We start from the raw sequence: 26,079 nt of genomic DNA on the forward strand, positions 1-26,079 counted from the left end.
GGTTAAAAGCGCAGTTGCCAAAAAGCGCTTTGCAGGCACTGCCCATTGATTTCAATGAGAAGGGGCGCTTTAGGAGCGGTGTAGAGATCAAGCTCTTTTTTTTTTTTTTTTTTTTTTTTTTTTTTTTTTTTTGCACATTAGAGCGGGATTAAACCCCAAAACAATCAGTCATTAGATGTAGGGGCTGGATTTGTTTTCCTTTTTAGGCTCCCTCTGTTTTCACCTGTTGATCTAGCCAATGACACACGGCCTGAATTTGAGGGCCTTCGCTCTGGATGAAGTGGCACAGGGGGCATCTTTGGACAGCAGCATTTTCAGTCTAGGGGGAGTGTTAGATGCACTAGCAGATTTAGATACCCTAACAAATTCCAGCTCACGATTTATAATCAGTTACATCCACCAGGTTTTTTTTGTTTTACTTTTGGGATAAAAGTTTTTTTTTTTTTTATTATTTCTTCATTTTCACATTCTCAAAATATAAAACATTTGCCACACAGCATTATTGATACACTTTATCTTACATTTACCCCTCCTCTCCCCCAGCTCTTCCCTCTTCTCCCTCGGCTCTTGTCTCTTTCCCAAGACTATAGTTGAGTCTTGGGGTTAATTGTTCTAAATTGTGGTTTTGGCATCAGTTTGGCTGGGTTGTACAAATGTTCTGCCTGGTCATAGGTGCAGTTGACACCTTTGACAGGCATTAGAATAACAGTCTGGTTGGACGCATTGAGTCTCTCTCCCCCTCTCCCCGGGAGAGGGACCTTAAAGTGGAAGTAAACCCTTCTATCGTTTTCAGTCAAGGAAGCCGCCATCTTGGCCTATAATGATTCTTCAACTTCCATAATGCTGCACATGTGATCAGTTATGAAACCAGCTATTGGATGGTTTGAAAGTTTGGTTGAGAGCACAACCAATGTGAAAGTTAGCATTTCCGGCATGCCGGGAATGTAAGTGTTTTTTGAAACTAGGTTTACTCCCGCTTTAAGGTACCGAAGTCACGTGGTTCTGGGTTTCCGGTCCAGAAGTGTGTTCTGACTCCATGGTCCTGGTCCTCCTGACCAGCCCCCCACGACCTGGGGTGCGGATCCATCAGTTTCCGAGTCTCGGAACTGGCTAGTCCGAGGCACAGTAACTGGAAGGAGGATTCTAAAGTGGTCCGGTGCCGTCTCGGGTTTTGGAGAGGCCCAGCAACTCGTCATGCAACCAGGGGTGGACTTTTCGGAAGAGGGCCACGCACGAGGATGGCTGCTCGGTAAGAACCTGGATGTTGAGCTGTATGGGCACTAATTGAATCCACATTTCTTATGGTATTGCCGGACCGGCTGCAAGATACTGGTACCGCAAGAAGGTTCCTATTCCTATCCTTCTGTTACAACTAAGTTCCTGTGAGAGACTTTCTGTGTTCATCTAAAAGTTTGCAACCAAGTCCATGCCAGAGACTTTGCCAAGTTGATTCATGTCGGCTGCTCAGTCCCTAAAACCAGGACTTATCCAGCAGTGGAAATATCCAGTTGCGAGTGGCTACTCCCTGGATTACCTAGAGAGAGACATTTTATTAAGTGTCATCAGTTTTCAAGTGCCTGAGCTTCCATACCTATACCCTCTGTTCCCAACTGAGAGACTGTTTGTTTATGTTCAACGTTTTAAGCAAATAAAAATTCCTAAAAGGAATTCTAGCGTCGGTCTCTGCAGTTATTGGGACATCAACCTCGGGAACCCCCTAGACAAGAACGACGAGCTACAAGGCGGAGGAGGTAAACGGTAAGCCCAAGAAAACCAGCCGCTCCCTCGGGGGTCAGTGCTGCACTATTTTATATATGTACCCTGCAGAAGATATTGTGCGTCTTTTTGTTTTACCTGAAATGCATAAAAACTGACCGACTCAATCAGCGATAATATAAACTGAAAAAAAAGGCACAGACCAACAAAATTCAATCCTGTTGGAGGCAAAGGCCAATGATTTTGTTTATGAAATGCTTTATTTTAAACCCAGTAGCCTTCATTCACTATATCTGGTCTCCCACATAACATGGAAATGTTATAATTTTAGTACATATAAACAGCTAAATACCCTTTCTCATCAGCAGTATACAGCAGTCTTGTGACTTATATCAGTGTCTGGTTAAAGCTCATCAGGGGAGTTTTCATTCTACTCTGACTGTCCTATGAGGCTGCAGGACCCCTGACCCTCTGGACAGTGTTGATTGGCCCTGTGCTGATCACACGCACCCTCCACTAAAAAAAAAAAAAAAAAAAACTCTAGCAATACACCCCAAACTGAGCATGTGCAGAGTCCAAGTCTTTGTTTTGTCAGCAGATTGGTGACAGTAGAAGAAAGGGAGGATCAGAAAAGGCAGGATCAAACAGCCTTTTTACACAATGCAGAGGATAAACCCCTTTGGTTCCACAGAGAGTATAACAAGCATGCATTACTGCATATACAGACTGGTTTTTACTGTTGTGGTTTTAGTAACACCTTAAGCAGCAGCATCTGAAATGTGTACATGGACTGACTGACCATATCGGTCATATCGGCCCATGTGATCTCAGGATGACTTCCACTATGGCAGGGATATGCAATTAGCGGACCTCCAGCTGTTGCAGAACTACAACTCCCATGAGGCATAGCAAGACTCTGACAGCCACAAGCATGACACCCAGAGGCATGATGGGACTTGTAGTTTTACAACATCTGGTGGTCCGCTAATTGCATATCCCTGCACTATGGCTTTCATCTTTTTACTATTTTTGGTCTCCTTTTAAAATGTAATACATGGTTGCTTAGCTGTCTTACGTTTTCTGTAAGTACAGATAAATGTGTTGATCCTGCCAGAAATCCAGTGTCCTCTTTTCCTGGGAGCTAAATGGATACATCAAACAATGTTATCTCCTTTCCCAGCTATCTTCCGTGATCTACAACATCCCCTTCCCTGTGGTATGGAGAGGAAAAGATGTTCTGTAGTCCTGTCCTAGCGTAACAATGCTGCTTCTCCATAGATGTGATAAAGTGAGTGAGCGTGATCTTCCTGGGACAGGAAGTGTGTGTTACTGGCAGGATCACAACAAATCAATGGAAAAAAAAAAATATCTTGAGGGGGAAAAAAGACCTAATGCAGCCAAGGACTGTTAACCACTTGCCTACCAGGCACTTTTACCCACAGGCCAATTTTCACACAGATAGAACTTTCTTTTGGTGGTATTAATCACCCCTGGATTTTTTCTTTGTTGTTAAACAAATCAAAAAAAGACAACATTTTCAAGAAAAAACTAAATATTTTTATAGTTTGTTATAAAGTTTTGCAAACAGGTCATTTTTCTCCTTCGCTGATGTGCGCTGATGAGGCGGCACTGATTGAATGCACTAATGGGCACTGAGAGGTGGCATTGATAAGTGGCACTGATGATGAGGCACTAATGGGCACTGATTAGCAGCACTGGTGGCCACTGATAGGCTGCACTGAAGGGCACTGAGAGGTGGCATTGATAAGTGACACTGATGATGAGGCACTGATAGGCAGCATTGATGGGCACAGAGGTGGCATTGATAAGTGACACTGATGAGGCACTGGTGGGCACTGATTGGCTGCACTGGTGGGCACTGATTGGCTGCACTGGTGGGCACTGATTGGCTGCACTGAAGGGCACTAAGAGGTGGCATTGATAAGTGACACTGGTGGGCACTGATTGGCTGCACTGGTGGGCACTGATTGGCTGCACTGGTAGGCACTGATAGGCTGCACTGAAGGGCACTAAGAGGTGGCATTGATAAGTGACACTGATGAGGCACTGATAGGTGGCACTGGTTAGCAGCACTGATAGGCTGCACTGATGGGCACTGAGAGGTAGCATTGATAAGTGACACTTATGATGAGCACTGATTAGCAGCAGTGGTGAACACTGATTAGCAGCACTGGCGGGCACTGGCTGCACTGATCGGCACTGAGAGGTGGCATTGATGATGAGGCACTGATAGGTGGCACTGAGGAGACCGATGTCCCTCTATCAGAAGCCAGTTAACGGCTTTCTTATTTTTTCCCCATGCTGTCAACATGAGGGGGAAAAAAAGCCGATAACCGGCTTCTGTTTACTTACGTGATCAGCTGCCATTGGCTGACAGCTGATCATGTGGTAAAGGGCTGCTGTGATTGGCCCTTTAGCCCAATCTGTGATCAGCCAAGTCCCAAGGACATGCCGATCACAGAGCTCACCGCCTGCATGCCACAGGAGTCGCGGGAATGGGAAGATGTCCATGGACACCCTCCTGCCATTTTAAGCCCGCGCTGCAGCCATCTTTCGGCTATAGCGTTGGCGGGACGGGTTTAAGCTGCAATACGATAAATTCTTGCCACATAAACAGGCATGCTTCACCTATAACAAATGGGCCCCAGTACACCACCCTCAGGGTAAAGGACTACAAGAAACGTCCACATTTACAAATCTGGATGAGTGCGCCCTCCTCTGGTCTCTGGGTCACCCGGTGCTTTTCGGTGCCAGGTCTGTGAGGGGGGTATCGCCGTTATTCAGCTGCTCGGAGACCCTGTGGGTGGAGAACAGGAAATGGTCAAAGCACATCCTGACAGATTTCCAGACAATTTGCTTCAAGTGTACAGCTAGTGTAAAATTTTTAATGATTTAAAGTTTGTTATTTAAAAAAAATAATATTATTGGTTTGCAAACATGTTATACTTGCCTGCTCTGTGCAATGGTTCAGCAAGCTTCACTGCAACATCTCAAATAACAAGTATCACCGTAAACCTAGAAAAAGGAAGAATGCTCCGCATAGTGTAAGTAAACCAACTTTTGTTTATATATATATATATATATATATATATATATATATATATATATATAAAAGCAGAAATAAAACTCACAAATGTGTAAAATGAGGCAGAAATAATTATCTCCACACAGCTCAGTACGTCATTGCGTCTGCTACGGCCAGACTGAGCGCCAAGAAGATGATCATTTGTATCTGATTCTACACGTTTGTGTCTGCATTTTGTAATAAACAAAAGTTGCTTTATTTATCTCAACTACTTGGAGTTTATAGTGATACACCACACCACCACCATCATCACGGACTGTGTAAAATGTTGCATTTCATTTGGAAATGAAGGTCCCAGAGTCTGGAGGAAGAGTGGAGAGGCACAGAATCCAAGTTGCATGAGGTCCACTGTGAAGTTTCCGCAGTCAGTGATGATTTGTGGAGCCATGTCATCTGCTGGTGTTGGCCCACTGTGTTTTATCAGGTCCAAGGTCAGCGCAGCCCTCTAGCAGGGAAGTCTAGAGCACATCATGCTTCCCTCTGCTGAAAATCTTTATGGAATTTAGGGATGGGTGAACGGTTCGGTCTGAACTTTGGCTGTTCGGACGTTCTTCGAACAACCAAATTATAGGGTCGTTCGACCGTTTGTTTGGCCTGCCGAATGACCACAATGCATTGAAAGCCTTGATTGGCTGAAGCAATGAAAGCTTCGCCCAATCGGGGCACAGAACACTGTCAGAGCCACGATTGGGTGCTGTCATGATGACTGTATCCAATCATGGCTCATTGCCCTTAATCCTGCCCCACACTATAAAAGTATTCTTTCCATAGCGGCCATTTGTAGTGTGATAGCGGCGTGGAAAGAGCTAGAACAGGGCTCTGTTAAGTGCTATTAGACAGTTGGTGTGCTATAGTGTTCTATTTTGATGCTATTGTCAGTGTAGAACAGGGATATGCAATTAGCGGACCTCCAAAACTACAAGTCCCTTCATGCTTCTGCCTCTGGGTGTCATGCTTGTGGCTGTCAGATCTTGCTATGCCTCATGGGAGTTGTAGTTCTGCAACAGCTGGAGGTCCGCTACTTGCATATCCCTGGTGTAGAATATAAGTTTAGTGTGCATCTAGGGATAGTTCAGTGTGAGTGTAGTGCAGGCATGTACTGGCCATTGGGACTACCGGGAATTTCCCGGTGGGCCGATGGCTCAGTGGGCCACTTTGAGTGACAGCCTGTCAAAGTAAAGGCTCCAACAGTATCACAGGAGGCCCCATGATACTCTCCTGTTCCCCCCATGCTGTCCTCCACCCCCCACGCTATCCCCTTCTGTCCTACATCCCCCACTGTGTCCTCCACCCCCCCATTGTGTCCCCCTGTGTCCTCCACCCCCCTATGTCCTCCACCGCCCACTATGTCCAACTGTGTCCTCCACCCCCCACGGTGTTTAACTGTGTCCTCCACCCCACCCCACTCCCCAACAGCATATATATATTGTTTTTGTGCGTGATCACAAAATTAAAGTGGCCTGGTCTGGATGAAGTCCAGGGCCAAGTTTTTGTCCCAGTCCAGGCCTAGTGTAGTACGACCATTTATCTTTACATTACTGTAGGGATAGTTCAGTCAGTGTGAGTGTAGTGACTGTTTAACACAGTATATTTTATTGTGTTACTGCAAGTTTAACACCATATAGTTCTGTGTGTTACTGCAAGTTTAACACTGTATAGTTCTGTGCATTAGTGCATTAACCCGTATATTTCATCTTATTACTGCATGTTTAACGCCATATAGTTCTGTGCAATACTGCAAGTTTAACGCTGTATATTTCTGTATATTGCATCTAAACGGTGCACGTTCAGGAGATATTAATTTTTACCTACAGGTAAGCCTTATTATAGGCTTACCTGTAGGTAAAAATAAAGCTGGTTTTACTACCGCTTTAAAGTCATAAAAGCCACTTCAGGAAAAAATGACTATTGTACGTGGAAATCCTTCTTTGCTTGGTATGAACACAGACCTTTAAATCCAAAAGCCTTCTCTGTGCTTCGAATTCTGGCGTTCCTACAATCAGGAATTTGGCTTTAAGAGACAGGTTTTCGTCCAATGTGTTCCCAAAAAACTGGCTTAATTTTCGAAACGACATTATGTAACAGCGCTTCACCCTGTGATCACTAGGGGCACGCATGCGCCCCCTGCTCGCCCACGGAGCCGATGTGAGTACCCGACGGTCGCAATCACCGACAGGCTCCCGCGATCGCTCAGGGCACACAGAGAACCAGGATCTGTGTGTGTAAACTTGTTCTCTGAGGGGAGAAGTGACAGATCGTCTGTTCATACAGAGTATGAATAGCGATCTATCTCTTCCCCTACACAGTCCGTCCCCCCCCCTTCAGTTAGAACACACGCTAGGGAACACATAAACCCCTTGATTGCCGCCTAGTAGCTAACTCCTTCACTGCCAATTACATTTTTACAGTAATCAATGCATTTTTATAGCACTGATCGCTGTAAAAATGCCAATGGTCCCAGAAATGTGTCAAAAGTGTCCGTGTCCCTCATAATGTCGCAGTCCCGATAAAAATCGCAGATCGCCGCCATTACTAGTAAAAAAAAAAAGAATAATAAAAATGCCATAAAACTATCTCCTATTTTGTAGATGCTATAACTTTTGCGCAAACCAATCAATATACGCTTATTGCGATTTTTTATTTTTTTTTTAAACAAAAATATGTAGAAGAATACGTATTGGCCTAAACTGAGGAAAAAAAAATATTTTTTTATATATTTTTGGGGGATATTTATTATAGCAAAAAGTGAAAAATATTGTTTTTTTTTTTTTCAAAATTGTCGCTCTCTTTTTGTTTATAGCGCAAAAAATAAGAACCGCAGAGATGATCAAATACCACCAAAAGAAAGCTTTATTTGTGGGAGCAAAGGGACGTCAATTTTGTTTTGGTGCAACGTCGCATGACCGCGCAATTGTCAGTTTGAGATTCGGCACTGCGTCGCTTTAAAAGTGCTCTGGGCAGGAAGGGGGTAAAAACTTCCGGGGCTGAAGCGGTTAAACCAGAGTATTCTTTCACATCATAGTATTATTTTAATGCAATTTGTTTATATATGTGCTACAGCAGCCATTCTCAACCAGGGTTCCGTGGAACCTTGGGGTTCCTTCAGAGGTTGCTACGGGTTCCTTGAGCTGTGGCTGATGAACCACCTATTTGATGGCGCCTACAGAGTTCAAGGTTCAGCACCACTTAGCAAAGCAAATATCTTTTTAGCTGGCTTTAAGGGTGGCATTCTAAACACCACTTTAAGGGTGGCATTCTCCCTATAGACCACTAATATAAGGGGCATTGTTCCTATTAAGCCCTGACGATTTGGTTTTAGTAAGGGTTCCTCGAGACATGCAAATTATTTTTGGGGTTCCTCTAGGGTTAAAAGGTTAAGAAAGCCTGTGCTAGAGTTTCACTGATCAAAAGCTCTGTACTGATGGGGAATTTTGGGGTTCCATTACATTCACACCTTTTTACAATAGTCAAAGCAAGAGATACCAATAGAGTGACTTCGTAGCTTGGTGGTGTCCTTGGTTAAGAATGGGTGTGAGTTGGAAATATTACAGGGGGTTAAAGTGGTTGTAAACCCTTACAAACCACTTTGACCTACAGGTAGGCCTAGATTAAGGCTTACCTGTAGGTCCAATAAATATCTCCTAAACCTATACGGTTTAGGAGATATTTGCCCAAAGACAGCCACCGCACATGCGCCGTAGACAGCGGCGTGCAGGCGCACTGTGGAGGCCGCAGATCGTGGCAAAATGCCGCTCGTGTCGGCTCCCGTGCGCATGCGTGGGAGTGACGTCATCGCGGCTCCGGCGAATCACAGCGCCGGAGCAGCGAGACCCGGAAGTCGCTCCGGGATACATGGCAGCGGCGAAGAGGAAGACGGAGGACCGCTTCGGGGGCTTCGTTCTCAGGTAAGTTATTCATAATGAGCTAGTATGCTATGCATACTAGCTCATTATGCCTTTGCCTTACAGGGTGTGTTTTTTTTTTTTTTTGTTTCTTTTTTGCTTCCTCTTTAAGGCAGCAAGATTTCAAAATTGATTGGATCTGGAGCTGAAAGCCCATGAGTACACCTTGCTGGAATTGGAACACTGGTTGTGTGATCTCGGTCTCCTTGTCCAACGTCAGTACCTGATCTCACAAATAGGTACAAATTGCCATATATACACTCTAATCACACACATTTGTTACATAGTAACATATCATGTAAAAAAAATGTCTTCACATGATGAGTTTTTAATCTAATAAATATGGTCTGTCATGGCCCTTTCCAATACCTCAGGGGAAATATCCTTGAAATACTGGGCACAGGGGAGGTTACAGCTGCCACTACCTACCCAGTTATAAGCCCCCTGTGAGGCTGGTGGGTAAGCTGGTGGCCCCAAAAAAAAAAAAACCTTCAACCCCGGTTTTCTCTGTGTGTGGAAGCCAAGAAGACTCTCTAACCCCAATGAAGTACCACATACTAGCTGCCTGCCTACCTACAGTACCTACTTTTTATATTCCACGTCGGCGATGGTCTCTGGTAAAGGCACGTTTATCGTCTCTGGCAGCAGACAGGCCACAAAGCTACAAGTCACAGCAGTTACACAGAAGATGGTATGAGGAAGAAGGTGCCAGATGTCATCCAGCAGGAGCATTAGAGGGGCCAAAGAGGCCCCAAGTCGTCCTACGAAGGAAGTGTATCCAATGCCATTCTGCCTAAAGGATTGAAACAAAAGAAAAAGTACGTGTCATTTCTATGGGGCCCATCATCCCTGTGGGAGCTTCAGTGATTTATACATACATACCTGATCACAGTGGGGAAGAGCTCGGCCGTGTACAGGATGAGGCCAGTAAATGCGGCTTCAGAAAATCCTTTTCCAATGATGGCCACTGCAGTGCGGAACGGGCCAAAAGCTGAGGAGAAAAAGATCCTGACATTCAAAAAATTATTATTCTATACCAGTGATGGCGAACCTTGGCACCCCAGATGCTTTGGAACTACATTTCCCATGATGCTCATTCACTCTGCAGTGTAGGTGAGCATCATGGGAAATGTAGTTCCAAAACATCTGGGGTGCCAAGGTTTGCCATCACTGTTCTATACCATGCCCATTACAGTACATAGGAGGGTCAAAGATCAAACCTGTACTGACCCATCGCATAGAGACCAGAAAGCCCCAAGAGCCAACCTGTATTGACCCATCACATGTAGACCAGGAGGCCCAGAATCTGGACCCAGGCATGTACTGGCCATTGGGACTACCGGGAGTTTCCCGGTGGGCCGATGGCTCAGTGGGCCACTCTGATGTAAGGGGGCTGGTGATGGGACACTCTGATGTAAGGGGGCTGATGATGGGACACTCTGATGTAAGGGGGCTGATGATGGGACACTCTGATGTAAGGGGGTGCTGACAGGACACTCTGATGTAAGGAGGTGCTGATGGGACACTCTGATGTAAGGAGGTGCTGATGGGACACTCTGTTGTAAGGGGGCTGGTGATGGGACACTCTGATGTAAGGGGGCTGCTGATGGGACACTATGATGTAAGGGGGCTGGTAATAGGACACTCTGATGTAAGGGGTTCTGATGGGACACTCTGATGTAAGGGGGTGCTGACAGGACACTCTGATGTAAGGAGGTGCTGATGGGACACTCTGATGTAAGGGGTGCTGATGGGACACTCTGTTGTAAGGGGGCTGGTGATGGGACACTCTGATGTAAGGGGGCTGGTGATGGGATTCTCACAATGTAAGTGGGCCGGTCTGGATGAAGTCCAGTTACCCATTGATTGGGGCAAATGAGACCCGTCCTGACCTATCAAATGGGGAAAATGAGGACTAGATATCGGATCTGTACAGAGCCATTACTTGGAGCTAATTAGACCCGTACTGAATAATCACATGAAACAGAACAATGGACAAGAAGTAATATTATACAGAAAGTTACACCTGGCATACAGGACAAGAGAAGTGGCACTGTACAGAGTCCATACATACAGAATAAGAATAGATACTGAGAATTGCATCCAACATACAGGACAAGAGAAGTGGTACTGTGCAGAATCCATACATACAGAATAAGAACAGATACTGAGAATTACACCCAGGATACAGGACAAGATAAGTGGCACTGTGCAGAGTCCATACATACAGAATAAGAACAAATACTGAGAATTACACCCGGCATACAGGACAAGAGAAGTGCTACTGTGCAGAGTCCATACATACAGAATAAGAACAGATACTGAGAATTAAACCCAGCATACAGGACAAGAGAAGTAGTACTGTGCAGAGTCCATACATACAGAATAAGAACAGATACTGAGAATTACTGACGGCATACAGGGCAAAATATGTGGTACTGTGCAGAGTATATACATAAAGAAATAGAACAGAGACTTAGAATTACACCCAGCATACAGGACAAGAGAAGTGGTACTGTGCAGAGTCCATACATACAGAATAAGAACAGATTGATGAATTAAATGTCCAATATTTGTCCTTTGTACATCTCCCATACCAGGAAGCTGTGGTCCCCATTTCTACTTACATCGAGGGATCCCGGCAGACACTCCGATGCAAACTCCAGTCATAAGCAAAGTGAGGAACAGTGACCAGCGGCGGCCCAGGTGGTTCATGAGGAAATAGACACCCAACTTCCCAGGAAATTCCACCAGGGAGTAGAGAAAATGGGTGAGATAGATGTCAAATCCCAAACTAGAGACATTCAGAATGATGCCGTAATAGGAAAATGCCACAGCAAACCTGTCGACAATAAACAAGAGTGAGGTGAGGTGACCTCTCTGAGTACGGGACCAGGGACACAGCAAGGAGGCCCCGGAAATGTGCCAAATAGGCACCAGGGAGGCTGGCACAGTGTATCTGTTATGCCGCGTACACACGACCAGACTTTCCGGCAGAAAAGGTCTGACGGTCTTTTGGTCTTCCAACGGAGTTACGACAGACTTCCGAACGAACGGACTTGCCCACACACAAACCGACTAAAGTCCGTTTGTTTTGAACGTGATTACGTACGACGGGTCTAAAAAAGGAAGTTCAATTTCCAGTAGCCAATAGCTGCCCTTGCGTGGTATTTGGTCCGTTGGACCAGCACACAGACGAACGGTTTTCCCGATAGGAATTGAGTCCATCGGACAGATTTGAAAAATGTTCTATTTCTAGGTCCGTCTGAATTTTTTATTTTTTTTTAGAAGAACGAATGTATTATCCCACACAGGATCGGAATATCCAACGGAATGATTCCGTTGAACCTATTATGCTGGAAAATCCGGTCGTGTGTACGCGGCATGAGAGGCACATGCTGAGGCCAATGAGCCAGGACACTGGCTTAATGGTTAGGACCCCCACTTCGGAGCGCTAAAGTCCTTGATGTCACTGGTTCCCACAAAGTTAGTCAGTTAGTGTGAGACTGCCTACTGTACAGTGGTGGGGAAATAACTATTTGACCCCCTGAAGATTTTGTAAATTTGCCCACTTACAAAGAAATGAAGGGGCTATAATTTTATAAAAGATGTATATTAAATGATAGGGACGGAATATCAACCAAAAATCCAGAAAAAAAAAACACACGATACAAATGTTATAAATGGAGTTGCAGTTGAGTGGGTAAAATAAGTATTTGATCCCCAAGCAAAATAAAAACAATGAGATATATGGCGCACTCGGGATACAACAGAAAAACGAAGGGGGGGGGGGGACAAGGAGGTATAAAAAAAATATATAAATAATCTATTGATAGTAGTCCACGTGAGGAACAAAAGTCAATTAATAAAAGCAATAGAAAAACTGTCCATGGAGGGCTGGCAGTTCGAGTTGAGAATGCATAAAAACTCTGAAATGGATAAAGAACAAAAGAACAGCGCCCTCTAAGTGCAGTAACCAAACAAATATAATAAAAGTAATAGGGTTAAAAAGCACTCACAAAAGTGAAATACAGTAGGGCATGTATTATCCGTTCCGACATCCGGGTGAAAAGGGAGAAAGGTCCGATCAGGATGTAACTGCTGTGCGACCCAACCCGGAAGTGACGACCGTCCCTGTGACCAATACACGCCGCTGACTGCAGTCTCTACCACCCGGAAGGCAGTGTAAACCAGCTCTGTAACCGGACATAGGACAGCACTGCGGAGCCACAGCAGTTACATCCTGATCGGACCTTTCTCCCTTTTCCCCCGGATGTTGGAGCGGATGATAATACATGCCCTACTGTATTTCACTTTTGTGAGTGTTTTTTTAACCCTATTACTTTTATTTAAATTTGTTTGGTTACTCCACATAGAGGGCGCTGTTCTTTTGTTCTTGATCCCCAAGCAAAGCACGACTTAGTACTTGGTGTAGAAACCCTTGATGACAAGCACAGAGGTCAGACGTTACATAGGTTGGACTTGATGGACTTTTTTCAACCTCATCAACTATGTAACGTTTCTTGTAGTTGGTGACCGGGTTTGCACAAATCTCAGGAGGGATTTTGGCCCACTCTTCTTTACAGATCTTTTTTAAATCCTTAAAGTGGATGTAAACCTCACATATACCCAGTGAAGTGAACAGCCTCAGATGATACACGGTGATGAAACAAATCTCCCTACATACGTTTTACTTGTTTATCTGCTGTCTTCTGCTTTATATATTCTTTAGAACGTTCACATTGTGTTGCAGATTTTCTCTATCTGTTCAGCACTGAGTGTGAAGTCTGGGCATACAGCAAAGACAGCTGATTGGAGGAAAGGCACACACCCCCCTCCTCATAGGCAGAGACTCTAATGCCGCGTACACATGATCGGAATTCCGGCCAGAAAAAGACCGATGAGAGCTTTTCATCGGAAAATGCGACCGTGTGTATGCTCCATCGGAATTTAGCTGTCCGACTTCCTGCCAGCCAAAAATTGACAGCATGTTCTCAATTTTCCCAACAGAAAAACTTTCTATCGGTAATTCTGAGCGTGTGTATGCAATTCCGAGACGCCAAAAATCACGCATGCTCAGATTCAACTATGAGACAGAAGCGATTGGCTACTGGCTATTGAACTTCCTTTTTCTAGTCGCGTCGTACATATTGTACATCACCGCGTTATAAACGATCGGAATTTGGTGTGACCGTGTGTAGGCAAGACAGCTTGAGCCGAAATTCCGTCGGAATTCCGTTGGGAAAACCATCAGAGCTTTTTTCCGTCGAGAATTCCGACCGTGTGTACGCGGCATTAGAGCTGTGTTGTGAATAGTTTAGCTGTCTGCTAATCTTTTTATAGCAACCTCCCCAACACAAAATTCAGCCTGGTTTTATCTCCTGTTGAAGGGGACTTGTCAGAAGTTATCATGTTGATCACAGAAGAATGGAGCAGGAGACCGATACAGGACTTAGTGCTTTGAAGAGAGATAAGAAAACACTGCAGATAGATATGCCCAGCTAAAATTTCATGAATCGGATTTACATCCACTTTAAGGTTTCTTGGCTGTCGCTTTGCAACTCGATGTTTCAGCTCCCTCCATACATTTTCTATAGGATTAAGGTTTGGAGACTGGCTAGGCCACTCCATGACCCTAATGTGCTTCTTCTTGAGCCACTCCTTTAGCTGCTTTGGCAGTATGTTTTGGGTCATTGTCATGCTGGAAGACACATCCCAAAAATATAAAACCCAGTGGTGATCAAATACCACCAAAAGAAAGCTCTATTTATGAGGAACAAAATTATATAAATTTCATTTGTATATGTACAGCGTTTATTGACTGCACAATTGTCAGTTAAAGTGGTTGTAAACCCTTACAAACCACTTTGACCTACAGGTAAGCCTAGATTAAGGCTTACCTGTAGGTCCAAGAAATATCTCCTCAACCTACACGGTTGAGGAGATATTTACTAAAAGACAGTCACAGCTGTCTACGGCGCATGCGCCGTAGACAGCGGCACGCAGGCGCACTATCGCCATTAGCGGCATGCGCGGGAGTGACGTCATCGCTGCTCTGGCGCTGCGAGTGGCCGGAGCAGCGATACCCGGAAGAAGATGGATGCGCCGGACTACAGGGGACAGCGGTGATATCACTGGCTCCTGTGTCAGGTAAGTGACACATAATGGGCTACTATGCGATGTGCATAGTAGCCCATTATGCTTTGCCTTTGCAGGGAGACAAAGAGGAAGTAAACCCATCAGGGTTTACTTCCTCTTTAAAGTAATGCAGCGCCGTATACAAAAAATGGCTTGGTCATGAAGGGGGGGGGGGGGGTAAATCTTCCTGAGGTCAAGTGTATATCTGGGAAACCCAAACTATACAATGCATTTCTATGATAAATGCACATATACCCAATATTTTGGGTGGAAGGATAGGATAAAATTTGAGTCATTCTTTCGAAAAATCATTTAAATATATTAATTAGCCAATTATGTATCTAAAAGATTATGTATATTCTAGAACAGGGGTCTCCAAACTTTCTAAACCGTCCTTCAAACCTCGGGGGGCTGGACTGTGGCCAGTGGAAGTAGAAAATGTTTAACCACTTCCCGGGCACTTAAACACCTTCCTGCCCGCTGTCGCACTTTGAATGACAATTGCACGGTCATGCTACACTGTACCCAAATGAAATTTTTATCATTTTTTTCCCACAAATAGAGCTTTATTTTGGTGGTATTTGATCACCTCTACGGTTTTTATTTTTTGCGCTACAAATAAAAAAATACGGAAAATTTTGAAAAAAAATATGTTTTTTTTGTTTCAGTTTCAAAACTTTGTAAATAAGTACGTTTTCTCCTTCACTGATGGGCACTGATGGGGCTACACTGATGGGCACTGATAAGGCGGCACTGATGGGCACCAATGATGTGGCACCAATGAAGTGGCACTGATGAGGTGGCATTGATGGACACTGATAGGTGGCACTGATAGGTGGCACAAATTGGCACTGATAGCTGGCACGGATTGGCATGGGTGGGCGGCACAGATGGGCATGGATAGGCAGCACAGATGGGCATGGGTTGGCACTGATAGGCAGCATGGATGGGCACTGATAGGCAGCACAGGTGGGCACTAATAGGCGGCACAGGTGGGCACTGATAGGCGGCACAGGTGGGCACTCATAGGCGGCATTGTATTATGTTATTCTGTACTAATGGATGCCAATCAGTGCCAAACAATAATGCATGCCAATCAGTGATGCCCATTGTGGGCACTGATTGGCATCCATTATGGGCACTGATTGGCATCCATTGTGGCACTGACTGGCATCCCTGGTGGTCTAGGGAGGATTACCTTTTGCTGGGCATCCCTGGTGGTCTGGTGGCATCCCTGGTGGTCCAGTGTGGGCATCCTCGGGGGGGGGGGGGGGGGCTGTGCTGATAATCGATCAGCACAGACCCCCCCCCTGTCAGAGGAGCAGCCGATCGGCTCTCCTCTACTCGCGTCTGACAGATGCGAGTGAGGAAAAGCCGATCACCGGCTATTCCTATTTACACTGTGATCAGCCGTGATTGGACACGGCTGATCACGTGGTAAAGAGTCTCCGTCAGAGACTCTTTACCGAGATCGTAGTTGCCGGGTGTCAGACTGACACCCCGCAACAACGGGGGCGCGCAGCGGCTCATAATCCTGATCACGTCATATGACGTCCGATCAGGATTATGCAACCACTTTGCCACCGTCAATTGCCTATAGGGCGGGCGGCAAGTGGTTAAGATGTCACACTGTATGTTTTGACCCCAATCCCCCCCATGTGTACACCTCCCAACATTTTAAGATGGGAATGAGGGACACCTACTGACAAATGTATGTAGGCATAGGACACACCCCCTGCCACACCTCCTTAAAGGAGAATTAACCAAAAAAAGGTTAATTAAATCCACAAGCGCTTTTTTTTACCACTAATATTCCTTTATATTGGCTTTTAAAAATGTACAAATTCAGCAATTTAGAAATCGGATGAAAGGTTTAGCACTGGGAAACACTTTTTGAAAGATAAAAAATGCATTTTATATACAACTATATAGATCAGACCAAAATGAGGGACAAATGAGGAAGAAAGAGGGACAGAGGGACATTGCTCCAAATCAAGGACAGTTGGGAGCTATGTACAGTGTCTCACAAAAGTAAGTACACCCCTCACATTTTTGAAAATATTTTATTCTATCTTTTCATGTGACAACACTGAAGAAATGACACTTTGCTACAATGTAAAGTAGTGAGTGTACAGCTTGTATAACAGTGTAAAATTTCTCTCCCCTCAAAATAACTCAACACACAGCCATTAATGTCTAAAATGCTGGCAACAGAAGTGAGTACACCCCTAAGTGAAAATGTCCAAATTGGGCCCAATTAGCCATTTTCCCTTCCCGGTGTCATGTGACTCGTAGTGTTACAAGGTCTCAGATGTGAATGGGGAGCAGGTGTGTTAAATTTGTTTTTATCGCTCTCACTCTCTCATACTGGTCACTGGAAGTTCAACATGGCACCTCATAGCAAAGAACTCTCTGAGGATCTGAAAAAAAGAATTGTTGCTCTACATAAAGATGGCCTAGGCTATAAGAAGATTGCCAAGACCCTTAAACTGAGCTGCAGCACGGTGGCCAAGGCCATACAGCGGATTACCAGGACAGGTTCCACTCAGATCAGGCCTCGCCATGGTCGACCAAAGAAGTTGAGGTCACGTGCTCAGCGTCATATCCAGAGGTTGTCTTTGGGAAATAGACGTATGAGTGCTGCCAGCATTGCTACAGAGGTTGAAGGGGATTGGGTTTCAGCCTGTCAGTGCTCATACTATATGCGGCACACTGCATCAAATTGGTCTGTATGGCTGTTGTCCCAGAAGGAAGCCTCTTCTAAAGATGATGCACAAGAAATCCTGCAAACAGTTTGCTGAAGACAAGCAGATTAAGGACATGGATTACTGGAACCATGTCCTGTGGTCTGATGAGACCAAGATAAACTTATTTGGTTCAGATGGTGTGAAGTGTGTGTGGCGGCAACCAGGTGAGGAGGACAAAGACAAGTGTGTCTTGACTACCGTCAAGCATGGTGGTGGGGGTGTCAGGGTCTGGGGCTGCATGAGTGCTGCCGGCACTGGGGAGCTACAGTTCATTGAGGAAACCATGAATGCCAACATGTACTGTGACATACTGAAGCAGAGCATGATCCCCTCCCTTCAGAGACTGGGCCGCAGGGCAGTATTCCATCATGATAACCACCCCAAACACACCTCCAAGATGACCACTGCCTTGCTAAAGAAGCTGAGAGTAAAGGTGATGGACTGGCCAAGCATGTCTCCAGACCTAAACCCTATTGAGCATCTGTGGGACATTCTCAAACAGAAGGTGGAGGAGCGCAAGGTCTCCAACATCCACCAGCTCCGTGATGGAGGAGGGGAAGAGGACTCCAGTGGCAACCTGTGAAGCTCTGGTGAACTCCATGCCCAAGAGGATTAAGGCAGTGCTGGAAAATAATGGTGGCCACACAAAATATTGATACTTTTGGCCCAGTTTGGACATTTTCACTTAGGTGGTGTACTCACTTTTGTTGCCAGCGGTTTAGACATTAATGGCTGTGTGTTGAGTTATTTTGAGGGGACAGCAAATTTACACTGTTATACAAGCTGTACACTCACTACTTTACATTGTAGACAAGTGTCATTTCTTCAGTGTTGTCACATGGAAAGATAGAAGAAAATATTTACAAAAATGTGAGGGGTGTACTCATTTTTGTGGGATACTGTATGTGTCACGTGACTTCTTTTGTTCCAGTTTGCATAAAAACTAAGCTCACGCTGCCAAAAACTGAACATTCTTTGAACTTATCCTGTCTTGTGTCCATTGCATGTTCCCAGGGCTCCGGGATCTCATTGATTGTCCAAGTGTCTGAGCAGAATTAACCATGACATCAGTGGGAGCCAGAACTAGTGCCCCATCATTGGTTTCAGTGGGAGGAATAGTGCCCCATCATTGGTGCCAGTAGGAGAAACAGAATGGTGGGAATTATGCCCCACTGTTGCTGACAGCGGGAGAAATAATGCCCCAGGGGCCGGATAAAAGCAGGCAAAGGGTCATCTGCAAACATCTGGCCCCCAGGCCACAGTTTGGAGACCACTGTTCTAGAAGATGAGCACTGGTATATGATTGGCAGCAGCATTCCCTCTAGGGTCCCTGGCACAGTATGACATGTCATGTATTATGGATGATGGATAAAAGTACAGTGGGGGGGTCTCCTCACCACACCAGCCCGCAACACACAGAGATCCTCCGGAGACGTGGCGTACGGAACAGGTCGATGTAAGAATAGGTATGAGATGTGGGTTCAGCTTCTGCCAGTGCCTGAATACTCTGCCCAGGGGAGATAATATGGTTAGTATATTGCACCATTATTATTTCATAGATAGCAGAAGACATGTTACTGGTCCCCATGCACTCCCCGATGTGGGACCATCTACATGAGGTGGGACATCTACCTATAGGTCCTGTAGGAAACCAACCCTTGTGTAGTTCTGCAAAGCAGCAAATATGACTCCCCCATGTGCACATATACAAAGTAGGGTTGCACCGATGGTATCAGTATCGGTGCTAATACTAAGCGTTTGCACGTCTGTACTTGTATTCGTGCAAATGCTCCAATACCTAAAACTGATACCTTTGCGGTGCGATTGGAGCCCATACAAAAGTTGGGCTTTAGAGAACATCAGGAGCCACTTAAAGCCATTACATACATAACCTCAATAATTTCACCTTCTCTATTAAGTTTTATGCATTTCCTCTACCAGCAAAATTTCTCCTGCTGCGTACACACGATCAAACAATCCGGTGGAAAAGTCCGGCGGACTCGAGTCCCAATCCCACCGTGTGTGAGCTCCGGCTGACTTTTTTTACCAAAAAGTCCGGCGGACTTAGAAAGTAGTTTTGCACCAAAATTTGTCCTCTGGACCCGCAGTCCGGCAGACAATATGGCCGTGTGTGTGCTAGTCCGCCATACTTTTGAAATGAACGGACTTTTCCTGCACGGAGAAAAGTCTGTTCATTTTGAGCGCAGCTCAAGGTAGCCGGGACTAGCGAGGGAAGCGTCGCTGGCCCCGTCACCTGGTATGGACTTAAAGGGGAAGCCCTACGGCAAAAAAGTGTGCTCGGATAAGGGTCTGATATGGACCCCCACGCCGTTTTTTCGGCGTAGGGCTTCCCCTTTAAATTCATACCAGGTGACGGGGCCAGCGACGCTTCCTTCGCTAGTCCTGGCTACCTGGAGCCACGCTCAAAATGAACGGACTTTCCTCCGTGTGTGGGCAAGTCCGGTCATTTCAAAAGTACAGCGGATAGTCCAGCGGACTAGGTCTGCCGGACCTAGTCCGCCGGAAAAGTCCCGTGTGTGGACAGGTCCGCTCGTTCAGACAGTCCGCCGGATAGTCTGATTGTGTGTATGCGGCATCCTAAAAACTGTCAGTTTCACTCATGCCTTATCTAGGACACTGCAGAGCATCTCACCTCACTGTTCTTCTTGAATGCATCCAAACTGCAACCATTCGCAGCAGCACATTGCATCAGCACTGCTTCAGCCTCCTTAGCACGACCCTTTGCCAACAGCCAGCGTGCAGATTCAGGAACCCACCTGGAAAAAAAACATGCAGAGCATTACACTATTACATTGGAATTTATATCACTATGGATGGGCATCATGCCAGCACTGCAGCATATTGCACCATGTGGTCATCCAACATTATCCTGCCGTACAGAAAAACAGATTGTCTCTGCGGGATTTTTCATTTCCTGATATTAAAATCATCCGTGTATGCCACAGAGAGACACAGAGTATTGCAGCACAAAGATGCAACACATTATGCAGAATGTTACATCCTGGAGATGAGCAATACTAGAGACAAATGCATAGCATTGTGCTATGACAATTTTCACACCTGCAGAGAATTGCTCCTTGGGGAGCCTTGACATTGTGGAGAGTTGTATAACGCATTGGAAACATCCTTCACTCGCAGTGCGTTAGACTCTTGGGAAATGTGATTCTGTGAAGAGGTTGCAGAACATTGCACCAAGAAGATAAACTACCCCTTTAGAACGTTGCACTATGCAAAGTTAGGACAGTTGCTGGCAGTGTTCTCTGGGAGATCCAAGAATTTTTGAACTGGAGAGGATAAGTGAGAAGAGAGCATATACTGTCCAAATATTATTTCCTGTAATCTCACCAGATGCTGATAACAGCCGGGACAAGGGGGGCAGTGATGGCCACCAACAGCCAGCGCCAGTCTCTCAGGAGATACGCCAACAGTGCCAGAACACAGCTCGCGATAGACCAGCAGAAGCCAGTAATTATTCCAGCGTCAGTGCGATGCCGTACGTCCACCCACTCCACACCTAAAGGGTTTAGGAAATAACCATCAGATAACTGGCCTCCCTGCCAGGTATGACCCACCAAATACTTAATGACCCCACCAAATCCCTCCAGACCCCACCAGGTCCCCCGGAGCCTACCAACTCCCCTCTGTCCATACCAAATCCCCATGACCCCACAAAATCCCCTCTGACCCACCATATTCCATTTGACCCATCCGAATCCCCGTGGCCCACCAAACTCTCCCTGATTTTCACAAAATCCCCCTGATCCCATCAAATCTCCCCTGATCCAAACTGCCCCCCTCCTTGTTCCACCAAACTTCCTTGTTCCCACCAAATCCCTCTTGACCCACCAGATCTTCTTGCAAATCTTGCATCTTCCCTCATTCTTCCTCACCTCCGCAGGTCTTCCTTATAAACCTCATCCTCCATGCCACCTATCCACCTATGTCACTCTCTCAGTCCTGGAGTACTTACTTAAGGAAATTATATTGATAGTGAGTCCTGAAAAAGTGCATCCAGAGAGGGCCGTGCAGACAGCAAACATAGAGTATGATATGGAGCCGGCAGATAGTCCCCCAAACACTATCGCCAGGAGCATGGAGACCAAGAGCATCACTCTGCGGCCATATCTGAAACATAATGATAAATTATAGGCTGAAATTCCTGACCAAATTCATGAAATGCATCCTGGCATACAAGGTTTACTTTCAAACAGCCTTCATTATGGCTGCCCACATTTTTATTGTCTACACACCCCATCCATCCACTCTACAGTCCCAATTCATCAACCTTAAACTCTACATGCATTCACCAAAACTTCCCCATCCATCTACCCTACATTCATTGTCCATCCACCCTACACTCCTTATCCATCCACTCTACATTCTCCATCCAGCCACCCTACATTTCATATGTACATCCATTGTATAGGCCTCACCCATCCACCTTAAACTCACAATTTTTACACACTACACACCTATCCATCCACCCTACACTTCTCGTCCCTCTATCCTGCACTGCCTGCCCTTCCAGCCTACACACCCCATCTATCCACCCTACAGTCTCAATTCATCCACCTTACATGCTAAATGCATTCACCCAAACTTCCCCTTCTATCTACCCTATATTAATTGTCCATCTACCCTATACTCCCCGTCCACCACTCTACATTCTCCATCCATCCATTCTACACTTCCCATGTCCATCCACCCTACAATTCCCATGTCCATCCACGGTACAGTCCTCATCCATCCACCTTAAACTCACCATTCTTCCACACCACACTCTTTATCCATCCACCCTACACTCCTCGTCCTTCTATCCTACACTGGCTGTCCTTCCAGCCTACACTCCTTGTCCCTCTATCCTACACTGGCTGTCCTTCCAGCCTACACTCCTCGTCCCTCTATCCTACACTGGCTGTTCTTCCAGCCTACACTCCCCATCCATCCAGCCTACAGTTCCCATCTATTCACACTACATTTTTCATCTATCCACCCTACACTCCTTGTCCATCCACCATACACTCCCCATCCATCCAGCCTAGAGCTCCCATTTATTTACACTACATTTTTCATCCATCCACCCTACAGTCCCTGTCCATCCAGCCTACAATCTTTGTCCATTCACTCTACACTTGCTATCCTTTCAGCATGGCCTGAATTCAAACTCACCGGTCAGATAGGTCTCCAAAAATGATAGCGCCCACCGTCACTCCAATAAAGAAAAGAGTGGCCAGAGCTTTACTCAACCCTCTGCGGCTACACACCAGATCCCACTGCAATATAAAAAAAAAACACAAGTGACTGTGTGGTCCCGGGGACCACATCATTTCCATATTTCTGACCATCACCATTTAACCTGAGCCGAAAGAATATGTCTGGTCTATAGTGCTGGGTGGACTAATTTTGCGTCAGTTTTTCCCAATAGTGTAAAAACACTTAGCTGCTCCAATATAATCAATGTAGTTTTCATGAATGATGTGAATGACACAGAACCTGTATTTTAAGGTGTATAATTCTGGAGTCATCGGGTACATCGTCTCATTATGAGTATGCACAGATAACAGCCTCTTGATCTTTATAAATTACCCCATACTCCATAGATCAGACACCTTCAGGAAATTTAGTGCAAGTGTACATATTACCCTGCTACTTTTACCCATAGGTAATTCTTGTTTGGCTTAGTAGATTTGAATATTAGGTTTGGGACCCAACATTATCCTAAACATTACATAACTGATTGCCAGAAGGAGCCCCATGCAACACCTCTGACACACCTCACATATTTCTGGGATGGGTGGGGGGTATCTCATCTACTGGGAAAATTGATGCTCAATCATTTTTATTTTGTGATCCAAAGTATCACTGTTTTATCTTCTGATGGAATCAACATAGCCATTGTCTGCTCCCCAAGAAAAAGACGCCTAGATTGTAGAAGTTCTGGGGCCCCCAAACATTTATTGTGGTGCCCTATTTGGGATCCTGACAGGGAAAGACTGGACTGGAGGGCAAGATGGCATTTCCCCCCTGGGCAAGTACTAATAAAATATATGTTTGGCTGGATGCCTTGAGTGGAGGTACTTCACCATTCAGAAGTCAATCAGAGTGGCAACCTCAGTCAGTGACAATTCTGGGGCATTATATAGATACCTGCACACCTCCAGACCTGCAATCACAGCACCAGGCCAGGGTTGCCAGTACTCCCCTGGATCGTGCAGGTTATAGTTATTTAATTACAACTATTAAGCCCTTGTACACACGGTCGGACATTCTGACAACAAAATCCGTCGGATTTTGTCCAACGGATTTTGTCCGAAACTGGTGTTGCATACACACGGTCGGACAAAGTTGTCGGAAAATCCGATCGTTCGTAACGTGATGACGTTATTTTGTTACGACGGGACTGCGTTCAGGCTAGTAGCCAATAGCTTTGGTCTAGGAATTTGATCTGAGCATGCGTGACACTTTGTCCGATCGGAATTTTCTACAAACGATCGGACAAAGTCCGATCAGATCATGTTGTAGGAAAATTTTATAGCCCAGCTCTAAAACTTTGTTGGTCAGATATTCAGACGGAAAAAGTCCGATGGAGCTCACACACGGTCGGATTATCCGACAACACGGTCCGGTCGGACATTTTCTGTCGGAATGTCCAACCGTGTGTACAAGGGCTTAATGAAGAGATTTAAATATGACTGGGGGCTACAGATATACAATACAGAGCCATGTAGGATACCAGACTACAGCTCTAGATAATTATTTGGGTGGGTCTAAGCCCTTCATACTCTTCATATTCTAAATACATTATATTTCTTATATCCCAATAATCCATGATTAGTATTAGAGTGACCTTACCACCCAGAATGCTTTTCGGTGGAAGTTCAAACTATACTATAGTTTTAACTATTGAACTATTTGAATAAAGTTCAACTATACTATAAATCGAAACTATACTATATGACTGTATTCAGAGGAGCTCCTGGGATTCATGTGATTGCCTAAACCCTAGCTAAGCCAAGCTTTACAGTTGTGCAAATACTATGTCTATGTGAAAGTTTTTTAGTTTTATTTTAAAGCCAGGCAATAAGCAACCAATAGTCACGCTGACAAAATCTCTAATACTTTAATTCCTGAGAAAACAAGATCATACCTGAGTAACGGTGGTGGAGGAGAAGGTGGACGGGTCATATTCCCAGCCCTGGTTACAGCTCTGCACATGAGACCCATTGATGGTCTCCTGGGATCTGTTGAGGATCAGGTGAGGCTGTGGCTGAGAGTACATCTTACAGGAGCTGAAGGACCCATCTGGTTCTTGGGGGATGTTGATGAAGAGAAGGCCCTCTTTGCTCAGATTCCCAGGGTTCCTCTGGGTAGAGATGGCACAATGGTGCTGTGGCACAGCTGAGATGAAGACATGCTGTAGAAAGTGGAGTGGGACGATGAACCGAGGAATACAAAGAATCAATAAAACCATAACCTGAAATCTTCCAAATCCGCCGGCCTCAATGAGAAGATCATCAAAAGTCATTTTTTTGGAGGCAGTCACTGTGTCGGAGGGTGATGGGAGAGATCCCATTGTCTATCCAAAGGATTAACACTCTGGTCAATGGAATTTATGTGCAAAGACACCACATGGATGGATTATCCAAAAATTAGGACTTCAGTTACGATGGTATCTGGTACCTCTCTGTGGTCTCTTAAAAGTTTGAACTTCATCAGCTTCAGCCTGTAGAGTACCAGCACATTCTTACAAAGCTTTGCACCCAGGCATTCCAGGTTGTGTAAGCTTCCTAGTGGAAATAATTGCACGAGGTGCATCCAGTCCTAAAGAGGTTGGTCTGGGAGGTTGCCTCGATGGGTGAGGGCGTTGAAATGTTTTAATGGAACAGAACCTCCTTTTACTGAGCATTAATCACAGCTACTGGCAGAGAATTGATTTGAAATGGTGATTTGGGGAGCTCATCCTACACAGTCATTTGACAAGAGTCAACTGAGGGTTACGTGTGTTGTAACAAAACCTTGAAGAACGATTTCAGGAATGGTACAAGTTACCTAAAATGTTCTAGCCTGCAGAGAGAAGCATGAGGACCCACATGTCCATATACAAAACACATCAGCAGTTTTTTACAGATTATAAAGGGTCTTTATATCTCAGCTCATTTCAACAAGATTATCATTATTATTATTTTCTTTTTTTTTTTTTTGCTGGGAAAAACCTCCTAAGGACCAATCTTGTCCTGAAAATCGCAGGCAGGCATGGTCTATATATCTGTCATGTAAACAGAAATTCATTGTGCCCTATTAGGTGTAAACAAATATAGGTGAAAGCATACAGTATGTGGATCCAGTTTTGTAGTTCTGAGAAGTGATGGAGGAGGAAGCGATTGTAAGCTTTCAGGCCCTGATCACCAGGAAATCAGCCGTGTGCAAGAAAATGACTGCCCCTCAGGAT

At 45.2% G+C, this 26,079-nt stretch overlaps 1 protein-coding gene across 2 annotated transcripts; it reads right to left on the reverse strand.

Annotated features, from left to right (window-relative positions):
• Window positions 1–3,250: 3,250 nt before the first annotated feature.
• LOC143987013 (solute carrier family 22 member 7-like) lies at window positions 3,251–25,543 on the reverse strand. Of its 2 annotated transcripts, none has more exons than XM_077485459.1 (10): window positions 24,778–25,537; window positions 22,800–22,903; window positions 21,601–21,755; window positions 20,976–21,144; window positions 20,263–20,386; window positions 19,007–19,116; window positions 11,352–11,566; window positions 9,607–9,715; window positions 9,311–9,517; window positions 3,251–4,534 (listed from the first exon to the last, which is right to left on the reverse strand). In XM_077485459.1, exons 1-10 carry the CDS (start codon window positions 25,201–25,203, stop codon window positions 4,468–4,470), a joined length of 1,686 nt encoding a protein of 561 aa, XP_077341585.1. In that variant the 5' UTR covers window positions 25,204–25,537; the 3' UTR covers window positions 3,251–4,467. The 2 variants fall into 2 exon arrangements, with proteins under 2 accessions (XP_077341585.1, XP_077341586.1); XM_077485460.1 differs by lacking the exon at window positions 3,251–4,534 and adding an exon at window positions 4,683–4,752 and having other exon boundaries at window positions 24,778–25,543.
• Window positions 25,544–26,079: the final 536 nt, after the last annotated feature.

This window comes from Lithobates pipiens, unplaced genomic scaffold (genome assembly GCF_037356315.1).
Source record: "Lithobates pipiens isolate NorthernLeopardFrog02 unplaced genomic scaffold, aLitPip1_a1.2 Scaffold_18, whole genome shotgun sequence".
NCBI classification, from domain to species: Eukaryota; Metazoa; Chordata; class Amphibia; order Anura; family Ranidae; genus Lithobates; species Lithobates pipiens.

What these genes read in the sequence shown, in the direction of transcription:
- LOC143987013 (XM_077485459.1), bottom strand. Translation starts at nt 25,203, where the DNA reads ATGGGATCTCTCCCATCACCCTCCGACACAGTGACTGCCTCCAAAAAA. An exon ending in GTGTGTTGCGGGCTGGTGTG is followed by an intron (nt 11,567 to 19,006) that starts GTGAGGAGACCC and finishes TATTGTCGACAG; the next exon opens with GTTTGCTGTGGCATTTTCCT. An exon ending in GTCTGCCGGGATCCCTCGAT is followed by an intron (nt 9,716 to 11,351) that starts GTAAGTAGAAAT and finishes TTTTCTCCTCAG; the next exon opens with CTTTTGGCCCGTTCCGCACT.